Source organism: Adiantum capillus-veneris, chromosome 1 (assembly GCF_014529385.1).
Source record: "Adiantum capillus-veneris isolate H3 chromosome 1, ASM1452938v2, whole genome shotgun sequence".
In the NCBI taxonomy this organism is placed as follows: domain Eukaryota; kingdom Viridiplantae; phylum Streptophyta; class Polypodiopsida; order Polypodiales; family Pteridaceae; genus Adiantum; species Adiantum capillus-veneris.
Genome location: NC_140931.1, coordinates 75,411,618 through 75,435,529, shown reverse-complemented (window position 1 = coordinate 75,435,529; position 23,912 = coordinate 75,411,618). Strand labels below are relative to the sequence as shown.

The window sequence follows — 23,912 nt, the reverse complement described above, 5'->3', positions numbered from 1 at the left end:
AACATTTTAGCCCCGAGTTCACCCCTAGTTCACGGTGGCGCGATTGGACGGCTGAGAGTAAATTCCCTCCACGTGCCCAAATTTGAACTCTCGATCTGACCCCGTGTGAGATAGTCCCCTATAGAACCTTGAAGTAGGTTGTCCTTAAACCCTCTCAGCTTGTGAGTGGAAGCTCTGAGCAGCAATGGCGAGTGAGTTCATGAGAACATTTAGGGGGAGGCTTACGAGAGCGCAGTTCATGCGCATCCTCGGGCTAGAAGCAGACAAGCAGCAGGCTTTGCGTTTCTACATTTGGGCCTCGAAACAGAAGTACTACAAACATGGCTCTGATGCCCAACAGAAGATTAACGAGCTTTGGGGCGACAAACCACAATTCAAAGAGTTCCTGCGCACACTTGAATTGTCACAGGATCCCGATTTCCAACTCACAGATGCCGTCTTCACCCTCCTCTTGAAGGGCTACGGCTGGGCCGGCATGTTTGAGTCTGCCCTTCAGATTTTCCATAACCTTAAGGTCTCTGGTCACACCGCCAATGTCATCCACTTCACTTGCCTCATCGATGTGCTTATCAAATCGAATCAGCTCGACATGGCTCTGTCCTATTTCACTGACATGGTGGAACAGGAGATTCCCCCTAATGTCTACACATACAACTCTATCATGGCTGGTCTCTGTGAGTGTGGTGAAGTGAGACGAGCGTCTGTCCTCATGGATGACATGAAGCGCAATGGAGTCACCCCTAATGTACATACATATAACACTTTTATCAATGGTCTATGTAAGACAGGAAGAGAGAAGTCTGCGTTAGCAACATTCAGAGAAATGTTTGAGAAGGGCTGTCCGCCCAATGTGGTCACATACAACACTTTGATTCAAGACCTTTGCAGGAAGAACAGAGTGCATGAGTCGTATTATCTTTTGGAGGAGATGGCGTTTAATGGATGCTACCCAAACACAGTGACATACACAATATTGATTGGTGGCCTGTGTAAAGAGGAGCAAGCATTGAAAGCCTATGAACTTCTGCGCAAAGTTGAAAAGGTTTGCGATCCTGATGAGGTAACCTATGGATCGTTACTCAGTGGTCTTTGCAAAGCTGGAAGACTCGTGGAAAGTGTGCAGGTTCTTAAAGACATGGCTGCCAAGGGCTTTAGTCCTAATTTTTACAGTCACAATGCACTGATTAGCGCTTTCTGCAAGGCGGGTGCTTTTGATGAAGCACACAAGATTTGGGATCAGCTCATGGAGAAAAAAGATGTACCATATATTTCCACGTTCAATTCCATGATCAATGGTCTTTGCAAGGCAGGCAAGACCAAAGAAGCGCTCAGAATATTTCAAACAATGAAGGAGAAAGGCCGTGTACCTGATGTGATCACATACAGCGCATTGATAGATGGATTTGTGAAGAAGGGGAAATTGGATACTGCTTTTACAATATTGAATGATATGGAAAACGCTGGTTGTGAGCCTGATGCATATACTTTCAATTCTTTGATTTATGGATTGTGTAAGGCTGACAAGTTAGCAGAGGTGCGCAAGCTTATGGATCAAATGACAGAGAAGGGATGTGAACCCGGCCTTATCACATACAACACTTATATGGATTGTATCTGCAGAACAGGAAGAGTGGAACAGATCAGTCCTTTGCTAGAGGAGATGCAAGCCAAGGGCTGTAAGCCTGATATTATTACATACAGGACGATATTTTATGGACTGCGTAAGGCAGGAAAAATGCAGGATGCTGCAAAGTTTCGGACGCTTGCGGAAAAGGGTCCTTAAAGAGTGCTCTTGAGTTCAAGAGTGTGGTCTTCTGTGTATTGGAGTCGGGATCGAGGGAAAATAGTTTTGCTTTAAGGGTTCCTGATTGCTGGCGAGGAAAGAGGAGATGTCAGCAGGAATTGGCACAGGCACTGTCAAGAGGTTTGTTCTCTATTCTACTATATTGCGAGGGAGTTTATTGCTCTTCTGTCAAATCTTAGAGGAGAACCTGTGGGTTTCTTTGTTACAGAGTGTGAAGTTTTGCGTGTAAGGCTGCTTCACACAACTGGGATGGCACCAAGATGAGAGTATAGAGAGCCTTTTGTCATTGGAGGTGCCTTCGAGCGGTGGTATATGTGGTACATTACTTAAGACCATTATCCATCATTTTCTTCTCTCCCCCTTGAAGTTTAGGACTGTACAAAATTCTTGGCGAGAAATCCCTTTTAAAGGATTGCAAGGTGTGCTTCCATCTATCATGAGTTTCTTATGATACATTCCATAGTTGAGATACAGCCTAATGGGGCAAAGAATTTATGGATGAATTAAACCATAAAGATATTACCAAAGGCACAATTTCATTCTAATGTGGAATGTTACGGTTGTATCTGCCTAACACTGAAGTCTGATTAGTGTATTTCCTTGTGTGGGAAATAGAGAGATTGTTCTAGAAGGAACTAATTGCGTGAGTTTCCTTCTGTTATCCAATTGAGTTGCTCCTTTTCTGTACGGTTACCCAAATGATCAACTTAAGCTTAATCATCAGCTTTTGCTAGGTGAGTGCCTTTGCTAAGCAAACAAGATCTGGGATTGATGTATGCAGGGAAAGAGTGTGTCTTATGTTTCGGCTTTCAGTGTCACGAATGTAGTTATTTTAAAGCACCGAAAGCTCGTAACAATGAAGGAGAAAGGCCTCAGATGATGTGATCACATATAGCTCATTGATGATTTTACAAATTGTGCATGGCTAACAATGTACTGGAGGTAAATGGGGTCATGGATCAAACGACTGATAAAGGATGCAAATCTGGCCTCATCATGTGGAACATTTTAATGGAATATATGTGGTGAGATGCCACTGGCAAGCTCAGGGGGTGCACCTTCAAAAATGTAAGTATAGCATGTGAGTTTATATTAAGGGGGTATTTTATGGGCAAAATCTCTACAAAAGGGGTTTTTTATTGCATTTTGGGAAAAATACTGCAAGTTTTTTTAAGAACAGCATAGCATGTAAGTATAGGGGTTCTGTTTATGCCCTGTGACTGCAGGTGATGTAGATGGTTTCCTATAGGTGAACCCACCGAGTAGTTGAGTAGGTCACTTCTTTGCTCAAGGAAATTAAAATGAGGGGCGGAGAGTCCTGCACCATTCACACATGGTGATCTTGATTGTTGCAGAAGTGATAACTTAAAACAGTCTTCTTTTGATGGGGTTCCTGTGTTTTCTTCTCAGAGAGCACATTAAAACTCCAGAGGAAAAGACACAATTCTAAGGACTTAAACCTGCTGATAAAGACGCAGGGTTAGGCATCTGAGCTTATGAAGTATGGATGATTGCATCGACATGTATCCTAGCGGCTCGACTGTGTTTTTGAGCTAGTGCTTGAACAAAATTCTGGGTGTAGGACTCTGACTCTGATGTACTTAAAGTCCCGAAAGCTTCGGAAAAAGGGTCCTGCTAGAAAGTGTATGTTCTCATTAGTGGAAGATGTATATCTTTTGGTTTCCTTTATTCCTGTGAACAGGGGCAAGAAATGAGGGGACATTTTCCCACTCAAGCATTGGATGCACTAGCTCAAGAACATTGTCTAGTGCTTGGGATACACACGCATGTGAGCATGCCAACTCACACTTCTGAGGTGTCTTTAGGTGACTAGCTTGGTGATGGCATGAGCGAAGAGGATATCAAAGGCTGGAGAGATAGGGAGATCTCGAGATTGTGCTTGTTGAGGCCGGTACTCCATTATCTAAATTGCCTTGAAAGATGGCTCCATCAAACATAGTCTTTTCAAAGTCTGAATGCAAAATAAAAATAAAAATAAAAATAGTATACACACACACTTATATATATAAATAAAATGCCACTGCACATCTTTGTGAATGTCAACGTGAACCCACAGCAGAATACAAAGCACATGAAGAGGGGGTAGGAGGTGGTACATCTTCTTCCCCAGATGAATATCACTCAAATGGTGGCACCTTGAGCTGTATGCCTACTCGAATAATCTATATAACGGGGTGAGGAGTTTTCTTTGCTCAATTAGTCTTTGATGCAGCAGGTCTCAAGTTTGAGTTCATCCACTAGACCTTCAAGATTTCTTGGGATTGTTCCTATTTTTGCTATAAAGTTATCTTTTCTCATCTTCTGTTCACTTTAGAGATGAGGAAGTATGATGAAGAAGGATGAAAGCAAGATGGCTTCACATCTCTCTCATGTTTCTCACCCTTCTTGGATTCTTTATCAGCTGGCTTTGATCCCGATGCATCGTGAGCAAAGCTCAAAGATCTGGTGACCAGTGCATAACCATCTTGGACCATGCCCCAAATGCTGGTAGACTTGTGCTTCAGGCAATATCTCTGTATCTCCTTAGGTAAGCCGCAACAAAAGTGCCCCATCTGCTCCTCAAGAGGGACCATCTGAAAAGAGGCCACTGGTAGAAAGTGTCCCAAAACCTCTAATTGCGAGGCAAAAGAGTGTCTGACTTGTTCATCCTCGAGTGGTTCCAACGTGTAAGAATCTTTGCTTCGTACGCAGGTTTCAACCAAAGAGAAGAAAACGACCTTTGAAACCTCACCCAAGTATTGGGTGACTTTGTGTGTAACAGAAAGGTCGACCACCATCAAAGAGAAGCAACTTTCCCAACTTTGGAAGCTATTGTGAAGTTCCCTCTTGCACAAAAGCTAAAGGTTTGCTTGCATCTCGAGGCCGTGAAAGCCTGTCAAACTTCAGGCTCTCACCTCCTTGAAAGTCTTTCCAAGTCTGGCATCAAATGATCATGCATATTTGGCTGCCTAAGATGGTTGCCCTCATTGTCAAAAGATGTCCCAAAGGTTGGAGGCATTCCTCCTTCGTACATTCTAGGCATACCTCTTGTAGGGTATCCATAATGATCTCTAAACATGTTTGGCATAGGTCCTTACATCCCTCCCATGGGACCTGGCTTCCGTACTCCATAAGGACCATGCATCCCAACGGCGTAAGGTCTGGAAGTGGCCATTCCCATTCCATAAGCACTACCACCCGTGTGGCCCATATGGCATATGCACTAGTACTTGTACTAAAAGAAGCACCCTATAATTAATGTACAAAGTCTGACATAGTTACATCCCTCTTGGTTCTAAACAGTTGACCTCAACTGTAGAGAGTCAACATAACTGTGCAAGATGTCTGGGTAGTTCTTAAGATCGGACTCAGTCATCCACTTTGCATCTAAAGGGGTGTAATTCTTGAACTTGACTAAATACTTTCGATGTTGGCTCCCCGACTTTAGTTGTCTCTCAGAGTGGTGTATTATCTGTTTAGGTTGAAGGATTTCCTCAGTCTCTTCGACTTTTGGAGGATCTTCTTGTACTGGCGCCACTGGAGGAGGTCCAACATATGATCGGAGGAGACTTATAGGAGAAGCATTATGGATGCGTCAGTGAGAAGGAAAATCCAATCTAAAAGTCACGTCATTGACTTTATCTGTAATTTTGAAAGGGCCGTAGAATCTATGGGAAAGTTTTGCAACTTTCCCTTTTCCGACCTGCTTTTTCAATCTAGCTTTCTCAAAGCGAAGCAGGACATATTGTCCTTTTTCAAGATTGAGATTCCTTCTGTGCTTGTCTGCTTTTCTCTTCTGTTGCTCTTGAGTACGAAGAATCGCTTGCTTTACTTGTTAATAGGCAATATCAATATTGCGCACAAATTCATCTGCGGCGAAGATGTTTTCTTTGGTAACCATAATAGGAAGTAAGAGTGGCTTCCCATAAATAATTTCGAAGGGAGCTTTACCAGTTGAGGAATTTATGGTATTATTATACGCAAACTCAACTATTGGTAAGTACTGATCCTATTCGGATTGTCGTTCCGAAACATAGCACTTGAGGAGGTCTAAAACAGTGGCATTAGCGATTTCGCTTTGACCATCCGTTTGAGGATGATAAGTTGATGAAAAATCAAGCTTAGTTTCCAAGTTTTCGAACAATGCCTGCCAAAATAGACTAGTCATGCGAGGATCTCTAGCGCTGACAATAGTCTTTGGCAATCCATGGTGTTTAAAAATCTGAGCTAGAAATATTCTAGCCATGTGATCAGCTTTGATCGTCTTCTTTACTGGAAGGAAATATGCTTGCTTATTGAATCTGTCTACTATAGTTTAGATCGCATCATTTCCATTCTTGGATTTTCTTGGATCTAGGAAGATCCGTAATAAAATCCATGGCAATACTTTCCCATGGTGTGTTAGGCACAGGGAGTGGTTGAAGCTTGCCATAAACTTTATGTCTATCATATTTAACTTTTTGGCAGACTAAACACTTACGTACATGTTTTTCATTGTCCGACAGAGTGTCGGCCAAAAGAAATATCTTTCGAGGACACTAGTGGTAGCAGCAATTCCCCGATGCCCAGCATAAGGAGAATTATGTGCTTCACTCATCACCTTCTGTCGTAAGGGCTGAGCTATGCATATTGCTTGTTGATGATAGAGCGTATTATCCCTAATGGAATAAGGTGGCCTCGAGTGACCAGCTTGAAGATTTGCCCAAATTTATAGTGAAGTCTGGATCTTGAGGATACATCTCACTGAGAGATTCTAGTTCCTCATGATAAATTGTTGTCAGTGTATTGATCTTTGGACGCCTGGAGAGAGCATCTGCAATAGCATTCTTTGTTCCAGAAGTGTGTAAAATCTGAAAATGGAATATTGAAAGAAAGCTGGCTCATCTCATCTGCTTTCTGATAACTTTCTCTGTGTGAAAAGTAGCGAAGACTCTGATGATCTATCTTGATAATAAAATCAGCTCCTAACAGATAACGTTTCCAAATGGAAAGAGCATGAATTATTGCCATTAGCTCTTTCTCATATATGGAAGCATGCAACTCTGCATCTATAAGGCGCCGACTTTCGTAGGCTATGGCGTGACCCTCTTGGTTCAAGACTGCTCCTACACAATCTCCAGATGCATCGTAGTATACCTCGGAAGGTTTGCAAAGATCAGGGACAGTGAGAATAGGTCCGTGACTAAGTAGATACTTAAGCTTTTCAAAAGCTTGTTTTTGTCCAGGCCCCCAATGGAATGGAATCCGCTTCTTTTTCAGATCATGGAGGGGACCTGCTATAGCGGCAAAGGCTAGAATGAAACGCCGATAATAAGAACCGAGGCCGAGGAAACTTCGTACATTATGCATTGTAGTTGGCGTAGGCCATTCTACAACTGCTTGAATCTTATCAGGGTCCATTCTCACCTGGTTGTGAGATACTATATGGCCCAAATAGTGGATTTCTTTTAGAAAGAACTCACTCTTCTTCGCATTCACAAATAATTTGTGTTTGCGTAATTCTTCAAACACTAATGCGAGATGCTTATAGTGTTCGTCTTCCATCTCTGAGAAGATTAAGATGTCATCGAAGAAAACGCCTGTAAAGCTTCTATATGAGTGGAGGATTCTATCCATCATTCTGTTTAATGTGGCTGGTGCATTAGTGAGTCCAAAAGGCATTACTAAGAATTCATACAACCCAAAGGTTGTTCTAATTGAAGTCTTATGCACATCTTGAGGAGCTATGCGGATTTGATGATACCCGCTCTTCAAGTCTATACGACTAAAGACACTTGCCCCTTGTAACTTATCAAGAATGTCATCAATCCGAGGGATTGGAAATCGATTCTTGATTGTGATCTTGTTTAAAGATCTATAGTCTATGCACATGCGGAATGTGCCATCCTTTTTCTGTACTAGCAAGACAGGTGAACAATATGGAGAAGTACTAGGCCTTATTAAGCCCTTCTTCAAAAGTTTGTTAACTTGCTTGAGGATTTCCTCATCCTGCATAAGACTAACTCGATAAGGGGGCTGACTTGGAGGAGCACTTCGTGAGATCAAATCAATTGTATGATCCTGAGGTCGAGGAGGTGGGAGTCAATTTGGGAGTTCATCTGCAAAACAATCTTTAAAACTTTCTAATAACTTAAGTCTTTTTTGCTCTAAAGAGGAAGAAAGTTGTGAAGCAGACACATCTCTCTCTTTTGCAAAAATCAAGTACGCTGAAACACACTTTTTTATTACTTTCTTGATTGCAATGTGATTGGCGATGGGGATACGCCAATCACCTGCATCCGCAAGTACAAGATATTCCTTTCCTTTATGATCAAAGGATAAAGTTTTTTGAACATAGTCAGGAATGGAATGCATCTTGTAGTGCCAAGGCATTCCCAAGATAACATCACACCCTTCAAGTGAAGCTAGTAAGAAAGACTCTTGATCTTTGTAGTTGTCGACCTTTAAATTCAGCTTCCCTATGATTGGAGTAGAACTGGAGTTCTGCCCTTTGAAAGCAGATTGTGCTTGAATAGAAACTCCAAAACAGTTGGGCTGTAAATTCAAGTCATCGGCTAGCTTTGTAGAGATGAAGTTGTCTGTATTGCCAGGGTCAAACAGAATAAGAGCCCGTTGGTTGTTGATGCTACCCCATGCTTTGAGAAGAGCTCTTTCTTTTCCATCCTTGGTTGTATTTCCCTGTACATATGGGACTGCATTGGAAGAGGGTGGTTGTGGGGTTTTGGTAGGACAATCACCCTTCATATGTCCAATTTGTCCACACTTGAAGCAACTTCCTTGGCTGATGTAGGTTCTCAATTTAGCAGGAGAGAGATATTTCTCTTTCTTGGGCTGATTTGGCTTTGCTTCTGCATCGGAGGCGGTTCTTTTTTTCTTTTGAGAAGAAGAAGTAGAGGTAGGCTGCTCATGGAGAGTCTTCTGCTTGGCATGATAGGTGCTTTGCTCCATCTTCCTGGGAGTACCCTTGTCATGTATTCCATCAGCTATGCGAGCTGATTCCATAAGTATCTGCAAGTTACCTCGAGGGTAAAGCTTCATAGCCTTTTGCAAGGCTTCATGCAATCCTGCTTCAAACTTGCGCATCTTCTCCGAATCTTCAATCTTCTTGAATGGAGTGACTTTCAAGAGAGCGTCCCAAAACCTATCCACATAGCGTGGAACAGTTTCATTCTTTGACTGTGAGAGGCGATCCCAGTCTTTCTTACCTCTTCCTCATAGTCTAGAGGAAGGAACTGTGCGTAGAACTCCTCCTTGAAAACAATCCAATCAAGGTTAAACCATCCAAGGGCATTGCCCCAGACAATTCATTATCTGCAAGCAACAACTTCTTGAGAGAAGGACCACAAAAGAAGGGCAGGATGCTTTTTGTGGTATGGGATAAAAAGTTTGTTTCTTTTAGTCTAACAAGACAGAACACAGCAGCTCCCTTCCGTCCAAATTAACATGATAAGATATCAATGAAAGAGCTCCCTTAAGTCCAAATTAACATGATAAGACGACATCAATGAAAGAGCTCCCTTCAGTCCAAATTAACATAATAAGACTTTAATGAAAGAGCTCCCTTCAGTCCGAAGTAACATGATAGCTCCCAAACCAAAGGAAAGCTTGGGGTTTGCGATTTTCTAAGATCAGGGTTAACCACTAACTGCTGGCAGTGCCTTTCAGGTACATACTGACATGGCGAAGCTTGGATCGTTCTTTAAAGTTACCTTATGCAAATGCAACTTCAAATTGGCGGATGAAAGCCAAAGCTTTGTTATTATCACGCCGTACATTGTAGGTGTCGAATTTTACATCTTTATCTCCTGACTTGAATGTTTTCTGCCTGTGGTGCTTTCTCTTATGGTGCTCCTTTCTATGCTTAGACTCCTTGTGGATAGGAGTCCTTTCCCTTGAATGCACTTCTTGCTGCGATGGATCGTCAAGAAACATGTCTTCTGGAGCAACTATGTCATCCAGATCCTTCATGAAAGAAAACTGAGGAGAATCAAAAGGATCTTGCTCTTGAACCTTTGGATTAAACCGCACATGACGTTCTGGAGGTTTCCTTTGCCTCTCGTGCATGCAAGAGGTTCCAAATAAAGGATCTTCCTTTGGTTCTGGCGCCTTTGGGTTCTGCTGGATTTCTCCCGACCCCATCGGCACTTTCCCCTTTCCTTTCTCAAGAGTATGGAGAATCTTTTGGACTTTTGGATGGGAGAGAGCTTTTTGCAACTCTACCACCTGTTATTGAAGGAGAGAGAACTCTATCTCGCGTCCCCCTATTTCTGCAGTTTGCCAAGAGTCGTCAATCCCTTGAGGAAGAGAGAGACGACCTTGCACTGATACCACTGTCACAAAAATACGAAAGCGAAAACTGACTGTTAAATGCAATTTATATACTCAAGAGACTTTGGAGAGAAAGAGAGTTTTCTACTACTTTACGCGATAAAACTTCTCCCACAGTTGCCTACAACCATGAGAGGCCTTGTTCTAGGTGATGAGTGCTCAGAGGCTCCACATACACCCAAGGTGCTGCTCTCAAGCTTCAATGGAGAGCTTCACTGCGTAGAGGATGTTCAACGTAGGGGGGGGGGGGGGGGGGGGGGGTAGTGCACTGCCAACCTGTCAAGAGGGGGAGGGGCTGCTCTCATATGGCCAGCCAGAAGAGGGGGCGCTAGCTAGAAAGAGAGAGAGAGAGAGAGAGAGAGAGAGAGAGAGAGAGAGAGAGAGAGAGAGAGAGAGAGAGAGAGAGAGAGAGAGAGAGAGAGAGAGAGAGAGAGAGAGAGAGAGATTGCATGGGTAAGTGTGCCAAGTGACACACTTAATAATTTAAAAACCATTCAACTTTTGACTTTAAAAGTCCTATGCTAATTAATGAAATGTGCAATTAAGTGCACAACTGCATACATAGATGCAACCAATGAAAATGTTAGCTGCTCCTTAGCGCAATGCCGTACCAGCACTGCTCTGGCATTACCTGTTAGCACTTGTCCGGCCATTTGGTCCAGCATAGACAATTCAAAATAATTTAATTGAGTTTCCCTAAGGCCGTAAAAATAATTTAGGCCTTAGGGTTACTGTTGTTCTAAGGACCCCATGTCATTCTTATGCTTGCACTAGCGTGCGTAATTTTTTGAGCGTGAATCATGTGACACATCCAACCCTATGTGTCCGTGGATAAGCTATAGCACGACAAGGGTTGAGTCAGGCCAGTCAGTGTAGATTTAGAAGTGATCTGACACTTTTGTGAGTCTGTTCGTAGACCATGCATGTCCAGTCACTTAGTGTAGATGCATATCCTCTGGTTGCACATAGCATGATCATAAGCATTCCCATTAGAATCCATCAGAATCCTTCACAGGAATTTTTCAGTGCCTTTAGCCTATTTTACCTATTTTTGACATTTTTCACTTATTATTTAAAAGCGACTTTTGTTGGAAAGTAGGTAGGGCAAATTGAGTAAGTTTGTATATAAGCAAACCTAGACTAGCACTAAATGGCAGAAGAGGCAGCAGGAGCTCCACCGCTCAACAGGCAACTTCTCAAGCAAGACCCCCTTGGTGGTTTCCCCTCCAAGCAAGACTCAGATCTAGTGTTTTCGTCATCAAGCACCGTCGCCACCCACAGCATCAGCCTGGCGTTTCCATCAGAAGGATCATCGCCAACACACTCAGACCTAGCGTTTTTCTACAAACTCTCATGCCTGGTGTTTTTCCCCATGCCTAGCGTCTTTGAGGAGCTACAACACTAGCGTTTTTGCAGAGCACAACGTTGCAGATTTGCAGCCTTTGCAACCTCAGTAGGCAGCGTTTTTTCAGCCATGAAGAACGTGCAAATTCAGGCCTAAAGAGTAGCAGATTCAGCTTGGAAAGACCAGCAGTTTTCAGCCTCGAAGAACCTCAGTTTTCAGCCCTAAAACCTGCAGATTTTCAGCGTCAAAGACCTACAGAAACAGCCCCCCAAATCAGCGTTTTTGGACTAGCTGCAGATTTCAGCCCATAGCGTTTTTGGACAGCAGATAAAAGATTGCAGATTTCAGCCCTTAGGTCGGTTTCGTCATCACCGACATAGCCTAGACTTGCATCGGTCACATGCATTCAATTTGTACCATATTGTGCAATCATAAGTAGACCACTCTCGTCGACAAGAGTGGGGCCTTCAGAGGAGAGTTTTACAACGTCTTTGGTGTCGTATCTCTCTTCTCTCTCTATCTCTCAGTCTCATTCACTTGCACACACAGTGTCCATTCACTTTGTTTGTGATCATAGCATTCTCTCATTAAGAACGGAAGGCTCTCCTTGCCATAAGAACAAAAGGAACCTTGAGCACAGTTCGGAGCCCTCATCTTGAGCAAAGCGCAAACATTCATTCCGCTTCACCTAACATTGGTATGAGAGCTTTGGCAGTGTTCTGTATCACTCAAGGAAGAACCACAAGAATCACCAGAATTTTTTTTGCTTGTTGCATTGCACGAACTTAAGTTCGCTTGGGCGTGTCGATTCCTAATCGTGTTTTTGAAAAGTGATAGGAATCCCAAGAAAGAAGGGCTTGTCCAGCCTCCCCTTGGCCTCTTTTCACTCGTTGAGAGCGGACCGTGCACTTAGCGGCCGGCCAATCGACGTGAGGTGGGAAAAAGCAAACTTGGTGTGAGCGCAAGGCCGCCAAGGGCTGCGCCCGCGGAAAAGAGCACAACTCAAGTGAAGAGAAGATCCTTTCAAACACAGATTGCAAGTGAAAGAAAACCTCGAGAACCTCAAGAATCTCAAGACCCTGAAGAACCCAAGAACCCAAGACCCTAGTGTATGGTCATCACCCGAAGTGGAATGGATACTTTGCATACAGGTGGTGAGCATGAGAGAGACGACGAAGAGTTCTCCCCACCAAGAGATTTTTCCGACCCTCCCCCTTCGCCATCTACGCTACGAGTTGTACCAACTTCTATGGAGGTGATGGTCAAGTCGATGTTGGAGATGATGGCACAACAACAAGAAACGAATCGAGTTGCGTTGGCACAACTAGCAAGAAAAGCAGAACAATAGGAAGCCAGGACCTCGAGCGCGAAGAAAGAAACGAAAGAATTGCCGCACAACAAGAAGCAAATCGCATTGCTTTAGAACGTGAGCGCGATGAACGAAACGAAAGAAAAGCAGAAAGAAAGGCCGAGTGTGAAGCTCAAAGAGTGGCCTTGGAGGTCGAGCGTGAGGCTCAAAGAGAACTACGCACTCAAGAAGTGGTTCGACAAGTACTTGCCTCGAAGTCCGAACCAGCCAAAGATCGTGGGAGTTATCAAGTGGCGCAAGCCACGATACGGATTCCAACCATCCAGTCACAGAGAAGTTGACTTTCAGTAAGTATGATGGTAAGATGGATGCTTCGGTTATTCATTCTTGGTTGCATCAATTTAATGCTTATTTTGCGACAAATAAGAAGACAGAGAATAGCAAAGTTTTGATGGCAGCCATGTACCTTGTCGGTGATGCCATCAATTGGTACCACGCATCGCAAGAGGCACAGTTAGCCGCGCACCTAGAGAAAGCCGACAAATTCACGTCCCTTTCCTTCAATTGGGCCGATTTCCAAGACAAGCTCAAGGCGCAGTTTATGCCACCTCAGTATCTCGTACGATTGAAGGACGATCTCAAGCAAAATGGTATACCGGTTATGTCTTTTTCTAATCGTGTTTTGCAGCTAGGTACCCAATTACGCAAGTCGGATGATGAACGCAAAGAGGCATTCCTTTTTGGGTTAGACGACTATATCAAGTTTTATGTAGAAGTCTTCGATCCAATCGATCTCAACAAGGCGGTAGCGATTGCTCTCGCACAGGAGATGAAGCACAACAAGGAAAAGACTAAGGAGAACAAGACTTCCACAAGTACCTCACAGACTTCTCAGAACCCTCAGAACAATAAGAACGGTAAGAATGGTAACTCTTCTAACCAATCTTTCAACAGTCTTGCAGAAAAGAATTCTTCCAATGAGTCTAAGGGTAAGGCTAACACAATTGCTAAACCTAAGCTTACTCCATATGAAAAGGTAGCACAAGGAATTGTAGGAGGATACATCACGTCGGAAGAGCAAAGCACTTATTCTAAGGAAGGTTGTTTTCATTGTCACATTAAGGGTCACATAAAAAGAACATGTCCTAAGCTTGAATCGAATGAATCTAAAGAATCCACAGAACCCACTTCCTCTGTCAATGCAATTAATGATAACACGAGTGTGTCCCAAGTTTCTCATGACCTTCCCATTGATGATTCTCTCATTAAATGTTATGGTCAGGTGTCGGGGCAGCGTTTTGTCATATTGTTTGATCCAGGTAGTATGCATGATGTGATCAGTCCCTCTCTTGTTGAGAGAGCCCGCCTAGAAGTTAGTCAGAAATCTCCTCTCGAGGTTTCTGGCTTTGTTCCCGGTATGGACTCTCTCATCACGCAGGAGTGTCTTGGTGTGTTGTTTACAATTCAACAAGCTGCCTTCACTAGAAGATTTTTTGTGTCTCCTCTCTCAGGATGTGATATGATTTTGGGCATTCGATGGTTTCGTAATTTTAACCTCTCATTGATTGGGAGGCTGACACTTTCACTCTCTATGCCAAAAGTGATTCTCCCATTGTCATTCATGGAGAGGACATTGTTCATTATCCCTCTCTCCTGGCTAATATGCAGGACAAGAATGAAAGGATTCAGGAGAAGGAGACTCTCTCAGTGTCTTCTTCTCCAAAGCATGACACACAGGATATGCATGATTATGAGAAGCATGATGATGATTTGGTTGACAATGATGAGCATGATGATTTGCATGATCAAGATGTGATTTCTCACAAGCATGATGATTTGCATGATCAAGATGTGATTGCTCACAAGCATGATGAGTTGTATGATCATTCACAAGGATGATGTGTTAGTGGATGCTTTTTCTAGCGAAGCTAACCTCGTTGTAGATTCGATCAATCACGAAGAACCGATCTTGGCTTTCGAGTCGAGGTCCAAAGAACCCCCACATGACGATTCAATCATTCAGGGAGAACCGATCTTGGCTGTCGAGCCTAGGTCCACAGAACCCTCACATGAAGTATTATGTGTTCGCATGATTGATACGCACGCATTGTTAGAGTGTTTTATTCGTGATCGTTTCCTATATTTTAGTCAGCGTCTTTATGTGATCCCTTTTACTAGGCATGACATATTGTACGTTGAGCACGTTCCACTCATGGATGAGCACGATTGTATGCGGATTTTTCATGAAAAGTTAAAAAGTATGCATTCAAGGAAGTCACATTCCATGTCTCTTCCTTGGCATGACACATTTGTAGAAAGAGCACCTAAAAGTATGAGCACCAAGCATGGGCATTTCCGTTGTGAATTGCCACAATTGATTGCTTTAGCTCCGCAGAGAAAGATTTGATCTCATTGTTTGCGTGTGTGGGGTGAACGGTTTAGCACTCCGTCTCTTTGTTCATCTACATTGCATGCACAGTCTTTGAGGAAGACATGATTTTTTCCACTCACTTTACATGGAATAGGTATGTTCCTGGTTTTGTGTTGGAAATGGTTTTAGGAATTTTCAGCCATGGAGATTCTTGAAGAAGAAAGAAGCATGACACTCGACGAAGTTCAAGCATTGAAGGAGCCACACAAGACTTTGTGTCGCTTTCGGCGCGGCCCAAAGAAGCAAGCTTTGCAAACATTTATGAAGTTCAAGTACCACACGATCCACACATCAGAGTGGGCCGATGAAGAGTCCCTTCCAAGATTCCAGATGCTATTAGCGATCTCCCTCGACGCCATACAGTTCGGTACTAGTACCTCACTTTGAAAAGTAGGGGATGTCACGTGACACATCCAACCCTATGTGTCCGTGGATAAACTATAGCACGACAAGGGTTCAATCAGTCCAGTCAGTCTAGATTTAGAGGTGATCTGGCACTTTTGTGAGTCTGTTCGCAGACCGTGCATGTCTAGTCACTTAGTGTAGATGCATATCCTCTGGTTGCACACAGCATGATCATAAGCATTCCCATCAGAATCCATCAAAATCCTTCACGGGAATTTTCTAGTGCATTTAGCCTATTTTACCTATTTTTGACATTTTTCACTTATTATTTTTAAGTGACTTTTGTTGGAAAGTAGGTAGGGCAAATTGAGTAAGTTTGTATATAAGCAAACCTAGACTAGCACTAATTGGGAGAAGAGGCAGCAGGAGCTCCATCGCTCAACAAGCAACTTCTCAAGCAAGACCCCCTTGGTGGTTCCCCCTCCAAGCAAGACTCAGATCTAGCGTTTTCTTCATCAAGCACCATCGCCACCCACAGCATCAGCGTGGCGTTTCCATCAGAAGGATCATCGCCAACACACTCAGACCTAGCGTTTTTCTGCAAACTCTCATGCTTGGTGTTTTTCCCCATGCCTAGCGTCTTTGAGGAGCTACAACACTAGCGTTTTTGCAGAGCACAACGTTGCAGATTTGCAGCCTTTGCAACCTCAGTAGGCAGCGTTTTTTCAGCCATGAAGAACGTGCAAATTCAGGCCTAAAGAGTAGCAGATTCAGCTTGGAAAGACCAGCAGTTTTCAGCCTCGAAGAACCTCAGTTTTCAGCCCTAAAACCTGCAGATTTTTAGCGTAAAAGACCTATAGAAACAGCCCCCCAAATCAGCGTTTTTGGACTAGCCGCAGATTTCAGCCCATAGCGTTTTTGGACAGCAGATAAAAGATTGCAGATTTCAGCCCTTAGGTCGGTTTCGTCATCACCGTGGTCATCACCGACATAGCCTAGAGTTGCATCGGTCACATGCATTCAGTTTGTACCAGATTGTGCAATCATAAATAGACCACTCTCGTCGACGAGAGTGGGGCCTTCGGTGGAGGGTTTTACAACGTCTTTGGTGTCGTATCTCTCTTCTCTCTCTATCTCTCAGTCTCATTCACTTGCACACACAATGTCCATTCACTTTGTTTGTGATCATAGCATTCTCTTGTTAAGAACGGAAGCCTTTCCTTTCATAAGAACAAAAGGAACCTTGAGCACAGTTCGGAGCACTCATCTTGAGCAAAGTGCAAACATTCATTCCGTTGCACCTAACATTTGAGGCTAGTGTTTACCCCTTCATTGAAGACCCGATTTCCCAATCACTAGGGCTTCATGGTATTTTCTGCTAGGGTCTCCTTGAGGTGCTTTGACCCAAACTTGGGCGCACCTGAGACCCCAGAACTGCTAGATCTATTCTGATGTGCACACAACTAATTAGATAGTTCTTTTCTAAATACATTAATTATTTACAAAGTCTGACATAGTTACAAGCAAACTCTTTCCTTTGCTTTTGGTTACACAATCTCAAGCCAAACAATTTGCTGGTGTCCTTGAGAACTTTGACAATTCGTAGCCGCTAACTGGATGGTGGATTAGCCACTTGTTGGTTTTGGTCGATGTCGTCGGCGTTTGAGCAAGAGAGGGCCATTCTGAAGTTGCAAAATCGGGTAAATCTGGTACCTTCTCATACTCCCAAAAAATGGCCACACGAACGATAAAAATCTCCAAGCAATTCACTCCTATGCAATTCCCAAGCCACTTGGCAGAATCTACTATCCATCTTTGGAGTCCAAAACTCCAAACTAGTTGCCTCTCCTAAGCCGCAAGATTGGCACGAAGCCGCTCCCACGTACAATGTTTGTCACACAATTCCGCTCCAAAATCCGCCTCGTCGTTGCCGTGTGGGAGCCCTTGAATAAATCAAGGCTCCGCAATAAGAAACTTTGCCTCTTCGTTGCCCAAGCCAAGTAAAAATCATTGGGCACCCCTCTCTGACTCCAATTGCACTCCTCCCGGCTCACAACCTCTTCAAACTCCTCTCTCTTGTGGTTGACCACAATTGGGGTGTCAAGCTGGCACTCAAGAGATGAAGCAAAGGGTGGGGAGGGTACCAAATGGGCTGTCAACAAGGAGGGCCAAACAGGGCGTTTTAAAACGCAAGGGGCACAAGGGGACGGGAACCACTGTCGCCAATGCACGGGGAGGCCATAGGGCAGCGTCGCCAAGGAGGGATAGGCAGCAGCGTGTTTAAAACGCATGCGGTAGGAGTAGTGGCGGTGTCGTTTGTGCCTGTCGCAACAGGGGGGGTTTTCAACCAACAACCTTGGGGCAACGTTTTAAAATATTTCCGCAATAGGTGACGAGGGTGCCATCGCCAGAGGAGGGGAGAACACCGGTCTGATGCTGCTTTGGTAGCAACGTTTTAAAACGCAGGTAGCAGAGGACCCCGATGACAAGGGAGATGATCTCCTTCTTCTCTTCTTTGCGGGGCAGCTCCGCCTCACCAAGGCTCTTCACCACCGAAGCTCTGATGATACCATGTCAAAGTCGATGATGCGGAAGCGTAGAGACCACGAAGAGAGAGAGAGAGAGAGAGAGAGAGAGAGAGAGAGAGAGAGAGAGAGAGAGAGCAATCAACCTTGGCAATGAATAAGTGAATGTGTATACAATGGAGGCAAGAGGTTGCTTATATAGCAACCTCAGAAATTGCCCTACCCAGACTTAGACAAATAAGTAAAATAAATACCTAAAAGCCGAACTAAATAATGGGATCACATTGGGCAATTCACTTGAGATGCCAAAACTTTAACATGGACATTGTGGCAAAGTTGTGAGCCTTGTAGTCTCTTTTGTAATGGCAGAGTTTACCCTCGCAAGGCTCACGCGCACGGGTACGCGCACACACCACTCTCTCTCTCTCTCTCTCTCTCTCTCTCTCTCTCTCTCTCTCTCTTTCGTTTGTCACCACGCCTTCTGGTACACTTTGACATGGTATTCCTAGGCTTGAGAATGCCAAGTGGATTCGGAGCACGAGAAGGGGTTGATTTGAGCTGCGTTTCTATAGGAGTGCGAATCCTTACTGTGTTTTTATCGCGGGGAGCACCCTTGGATCATCGTTTTTGCATTAGGAGGGGGCTGTTATGTCTCTAGAGTTTTAGTCATGAAGAACCCATGTGTACCTACGTTTTTTAGTTGGTTTTTGATCGAGGAGTGTTGCCAATGTTAACCATGGAGTTGGACGAGATTTGGGTTGTGTTTTGAAGACTCGAAGGTGATTCGAGTGCAATGGTTTGTACCCGGTACCTTTGTGGATTTTCAACCAGTTGGTTGGAGATTTTTTTGCAGGAGAGGGGGACTGATTTTGAAACGATTTTAGCTCGTTTACCTACCCTTTCTTAGGAGATTAGAGATCCCTTTCAGTGGGAGATTCTTGTAGCCTTGGAACTCGATTTGCACTAGCCTATGATGGACAATGGATAGTCTATGTTGTCGTATTGCGATAGAGACATAATGGTTCTAACTTGCATTGTGTTTGCATGGTTTTCTTCAGAAAGATGCATTGTTGGAGATGGTTGGATGTGGTATGTACCCTTGTACTTGCTTTCCTAATGTGATGACTTCTGCAATATCCAACCATATGTGGCCTCTTGGTCTTAGGTGGAGAAGCTTTTGGCCAGAGGTGTGATGTGCTTCGGATCTTGGAGGAGCTTCCCGACTTTCTATATATTTTCTTGTTTACCCTTGTTAACCCCTGGATGGTGCTCTTGGATTCTTGCCCAGAAAGGAGGATAATTATATTACCTATGAAACAATTTGGATTGTTGATACTGGCTAGAAGGTATTGACTACCTCGTGACCTGAGCTTTATAGTCAAAGGGGTTGGTACCACTTGCATGAGCATATCTAGATACAACAACAGAAGCAGAAGGCACAGAAGGATGATACTTCTGGACTAGTGAGAGATTCCAAAAGGAGGTGATATGTCAGAAATGTGGAGAATAGGGGCATATTTGGACGAATTGTCGAAGGAGTGATATTCGGATTTAGAGTTTGATGAGGTGGCTATTGTTGTGTTCGTTTTGATAAGGAGTCACATATTTTATGCTTAAAATTCCAAAGTCTGGTTAACGTTTAAGTGTGCATAGATCCTTAAGCATTAATAAGCCATGAGGTTTTTACCTATGCTAATAGGCTTTTTACTCTTGGCCTTAGTTGTATATAATTTGCATTCCATGTAGCTTAAATCACTCCACTTACCCTTAACTATCTATGGGCTAGTTACACCTCTTCATTTTCATTCGAGCAACACACTAAATTATCTGTCACAAATTGTTGACGTGTCAAGCCATTGAAAAATGGAGCCAATCTGCAGATCTCTGCCAAGATGCCTAAACCCCGAGAAGCAGCAACAATAGTAGAAGAAGTTTTACCAACTTGCAAAGTCTTGCCGAGTGGCCTATTGTTAAAGAAGAGTTCCCACCAACTTCTGGGACCTGGTCTGATGGGGCCCAAGAAACCTAGAGATATTAAAATAAAGCAAGACGACCACACATACTCACACTCTTGTGTAAGCTGTTGATGACGTGGTAGCTATACAAACACCCACAAATTCGCGCAAGATTGTTGACGTGGCAGACAATTTGGAATTCTATGTTTTACGTTGGTTGTGTTGACGTGGCACTTGTATGGATTTTGGGAATTTGCGTTGGGACCTTTTTGCACAGCTTTTGGGATTGGATGCTTTTGAGTTTGAAGCTTTTCATGTAATTGCTTTTCATAGGCCAAGGGCCTTTAAATATGTGCAGAGGGCTCAATCTCTGGCATTCTTCCAGGTGAAGGTGCAAAGTGAGTTCAAGCAGTATAAAGAAATATCGAAAGAGGTGTCAACGTTTGGGGCCAGTGCTCTCTTGGGGTGGAACTCCATCACTCCCGTCTCGTGTCGTGCATCTCTTTTAGTTCACTTGTTGGCATGTGGTGCTCTTTCCCGTGATAGTGGTATCACTCCACCGCGCATTAGGCGCGCTCTCGTCTTCATCGCTCTGTTTTACAGAGCTTAATCCATAAAAATCACTTGCACAAGAAGGATCAAAACTTTTTTTTTTCGAGCCGTTGTTTTTCTTAGAGGCAATGCCATGCAATGGTGGATGTCTATAGCTACCAAGCTGCACACTCCAAGGACTTGGCAAGCTTTCAAGAAACTTTTTGCCCGAAGTTATATGCCTTTTGATATCTTCTTCGCAATACTTCTGGCAGAGTGGGGTATCTTGAAATGCTTGCCACGAAAACTATAGCAGATTATAACTTGAGAATTTTTGACATCTTACAATAGGTGTTTCTTCTCGAGCTGATAACCTTGGGGTCGAGTATGATTGCTACGTCTTGGGTCTACCATCACAGCTACAAGAACACTATCTGTCGAGGTTTGTTTCAACTATTCAAGAGCTTATGGACTAAGTTGCAATTGGCAATGACCTTATGGAAGAAATCTAACCCTAATTTTGGTGCAGGTTTCAGGATGGAAAGCTAGTCGTTTTTTCGAGCTCAATTGATGTCGAGATTGCTTTTCATGTTTCGATTTTATTTGAGAACTTGTTTGTTGATCCTGTTTGGAATTTGTTTGAAATGGATGGTATCTATTTTGATATTGTCTTTGTGTCGATTTGAATTGTTTGACTCTGATTTCAATGCTTGGTGATTTACTCGCGATTAGAGTAGTGAGAAATGTTGTTTTGGTATTGTCTAAACCTCGAGACGACGCAGACGGGAGGTATGGGGAGCGTTTCGTTGTATGCTAGAAAACCTCCGAACGACGTAGACATGGATGTCTGGGGAGCGCTTGGTTATATGCTTGAACCTCCAAGCGACGCATGCTGCAGTCTAGGGAGCGTTTGGTTGTACCAATCCTCTCAACTCATGGCCGAGACCTGTTTAGGTTATTTGCGGAGGTTGAGGAGGTTGTTGAGTAGCTTCGTATTGTAGACTGTCTGTCTCGGGGGAGTGCTCAGCGATGGCGTTCGTTGTGTCTTGTAACAACTCATATGTGAGCAGTTATGTTGCATTGTGATGTGCCAACCATTGAATATTCCTAATTGGATGAGATTGCATGAGTGTGTAATTTTAGTGTTGGAGATCAGCGCGGTCTGGGTGTGATGGCTAATTTTACTATGCCAGAATACCAAGAGCTCCGATCTGGAATGAGAGTCCTTTTTGGATGAGATTTTTCTGGGAAGTCGACGACCCAGGATATCAAGAGCTCCCATTTGGATTGAGAAAATTGATTGTTCCAAAATGTCCCTAAGAATGACCCTTGGAAATTTTTGAGCTAACTTATGTTTTGCAGATATGCTATAATTGCGGACAGTTACTTTCTTTCAAGAAGGGGGGATGTCACAAATTTTTGATGTGTCAAGCCGCTGAAGAACGGAGGCAACCTCTAGGTTTTCGACCGAGATGCTTGAACCGTAAGAAGCAGCATCAGCAACAAAAGAAGTTTTACCAGCTTACAAAGTCTTGTCAAGTGAACTTAACTGTACCACAAATAGTGATTGTTGTGCCTTTTTAGACCTTAAGATTTTTAGACTCCCTTGGGATTAGAAGTAGATATCTATAATAAGCACCGTGAACCAGAATATGCCAATCTAAATATCAACCATATGCCTCACATTTCTTCGAATATTTCTCTTTTAGCTAAGTACGGTGTCATTTGCTCTCAACTATCTAGATTTTCTCGTCTTTGTTCTAGTAAATCTGCTTTTGTTGTTCAATCTTGTCATCTTATTTCTTTACTAGTTGAAAAAAGATACTCGGCTGGTTGGTTTTGTAGAGTACGTTCAAAGCCTGAATGACCTCTATATAAGCCTGCACCTACTCTTGGGCACTGACGACTATGACCTCTATGCCCTTCACCTCCGGAGGGTGATAGGAACTCAACTGGTTGGTTTTGTAGAGTACGTTCAAAGCATGAATGATCTCTATATAAACCTGCACCTACTCTTGGGCACTGACGACAATGACCTCTATATAGAACTGCACCTACTCTTGGGCATTGACGACGTGAGTAGGGATGCCATAGCTGTTGTCCAAGCTATGCATGATAAAGGTGGTAATCTTATTCTCCTTGTTTGGACAAGCAGTGAAGTTGAGATCACATATTGTCAAGTTTGGTTCTTTGCTCTTTGTAGGTTTGTAGTAGTATTCATTTTTTGATTTCGTATTTAGCTTACCTGAGGACTTTGTTGTGTAAAGTTTGATTTTTAGGATTAAGTTTTTAAGATGTCTCATCTTTTTTCCCCTTAAAGTTAGTATTTGTTTTAAGCCAAGTAAGTTGCGTCAACTTATTTTACACATGCCTTTTCTAATAACATTTTTAAGTTAATAATGTTTGTTTTATCTAGTTTTGTTTCGTAGCAAACAAAGTGATTTAGTTTATTTGTTTGTTTGTTTGTTTGTTTGTTTTTGTTTTTCTTTTCTTTTCTTGTGTCCCTTGCTTTTATAGTTTTATGAGTGCTTTATTCCCTCTTATTATTCGCGAGTTCAGACCATTTTGAACGTATAAAGGTATATATATATTTAAAAAAGAGCTCCCACCAACTTATGGGACCCGCTCCGATGGAGCCCAAGGAACCTAAAGATATTAAAATTAAATAGGACGACCACGCACACTCACACTCTTGCGTAAACGTCAACAGCTGTACGGACACCCGCAAATTCGTGTTGGATTGTTGATGTGGTCGGGTTTTACGTTGGCTGTGCTGACGTGGCACCTGTATGGATTTCCATTATGTGCACTGGTAGCTTTTCACACCAGTTTTTGGGACCAAATGCTTTCGAGTTTGAAGCTTTTCATAGGCCAAGGGCCTTTAAATATGTGCAAAGGGCTCAGTCTCTAGCACTCTTCCAGGTGAAGGTGCAGAGCGCGAGTACCTGGCACTGTATTGAGTTCAAGCAATATAAAGAAATACCAAAAGGGGCGCCAACATTTGGGGCTAGTGTTCTCTTGGGGTGGAACTCGGCCACTCTTGTCTCGTGTTGTGCATCTCTTTCAGTTCACTTGTTATTTGAAGTGTTCTTCAATCTGTTCTTTTTCTTGGCACGTGGTGCCTGCGGGTCCTTGTGACATTATCTCTTAATTAATATGGGCATGGCCATCTATTGGAAACCCCTATATGAGGGTCCTTTTTCTCTTTGTAATAAGATTGCACAGTAATAAAGAAAATGCACTTTAACTTGACTGTGTTTTCACTTTTCAAGCGTGCTTTTTTTAATAATCTTGTGTTAAGTTATTAATATCCAATTATGGCATAACCAGATAATGAAT

The 23,912-nt window shown here is 43.2% G+C and overlaps 1 protein-coding gene across 1 annotated transcript; it reads left to right on the top strand.

The window, feature by feature from the left end:
* Nucleotides 1–139: 139 nt before the first annotated feature.
* On the top strand, nucleotides 140–2,532 carry LOC147464991 (uncharacterized). The gene is made up of 2 exons (XM_086517360.1): nucleotides 140–1,924; nucleotides 2,013–2,532. The coding sequence occupies exon 1, from the start codon at nucleotides 185–187 to the stop codon at nucleotides 1,781–1,783; it is 1,599 nt and encodes a 532-aa protein (XP_086373486.1). The 5' UTR covers nucleotides 140–184; the 3' UTR covers nucleotides 1,784–1,924; nucleotides 2,013–2,532.
* Nucleotides 2,533–23,912: the final 21,380 nt, after the last annotated feature.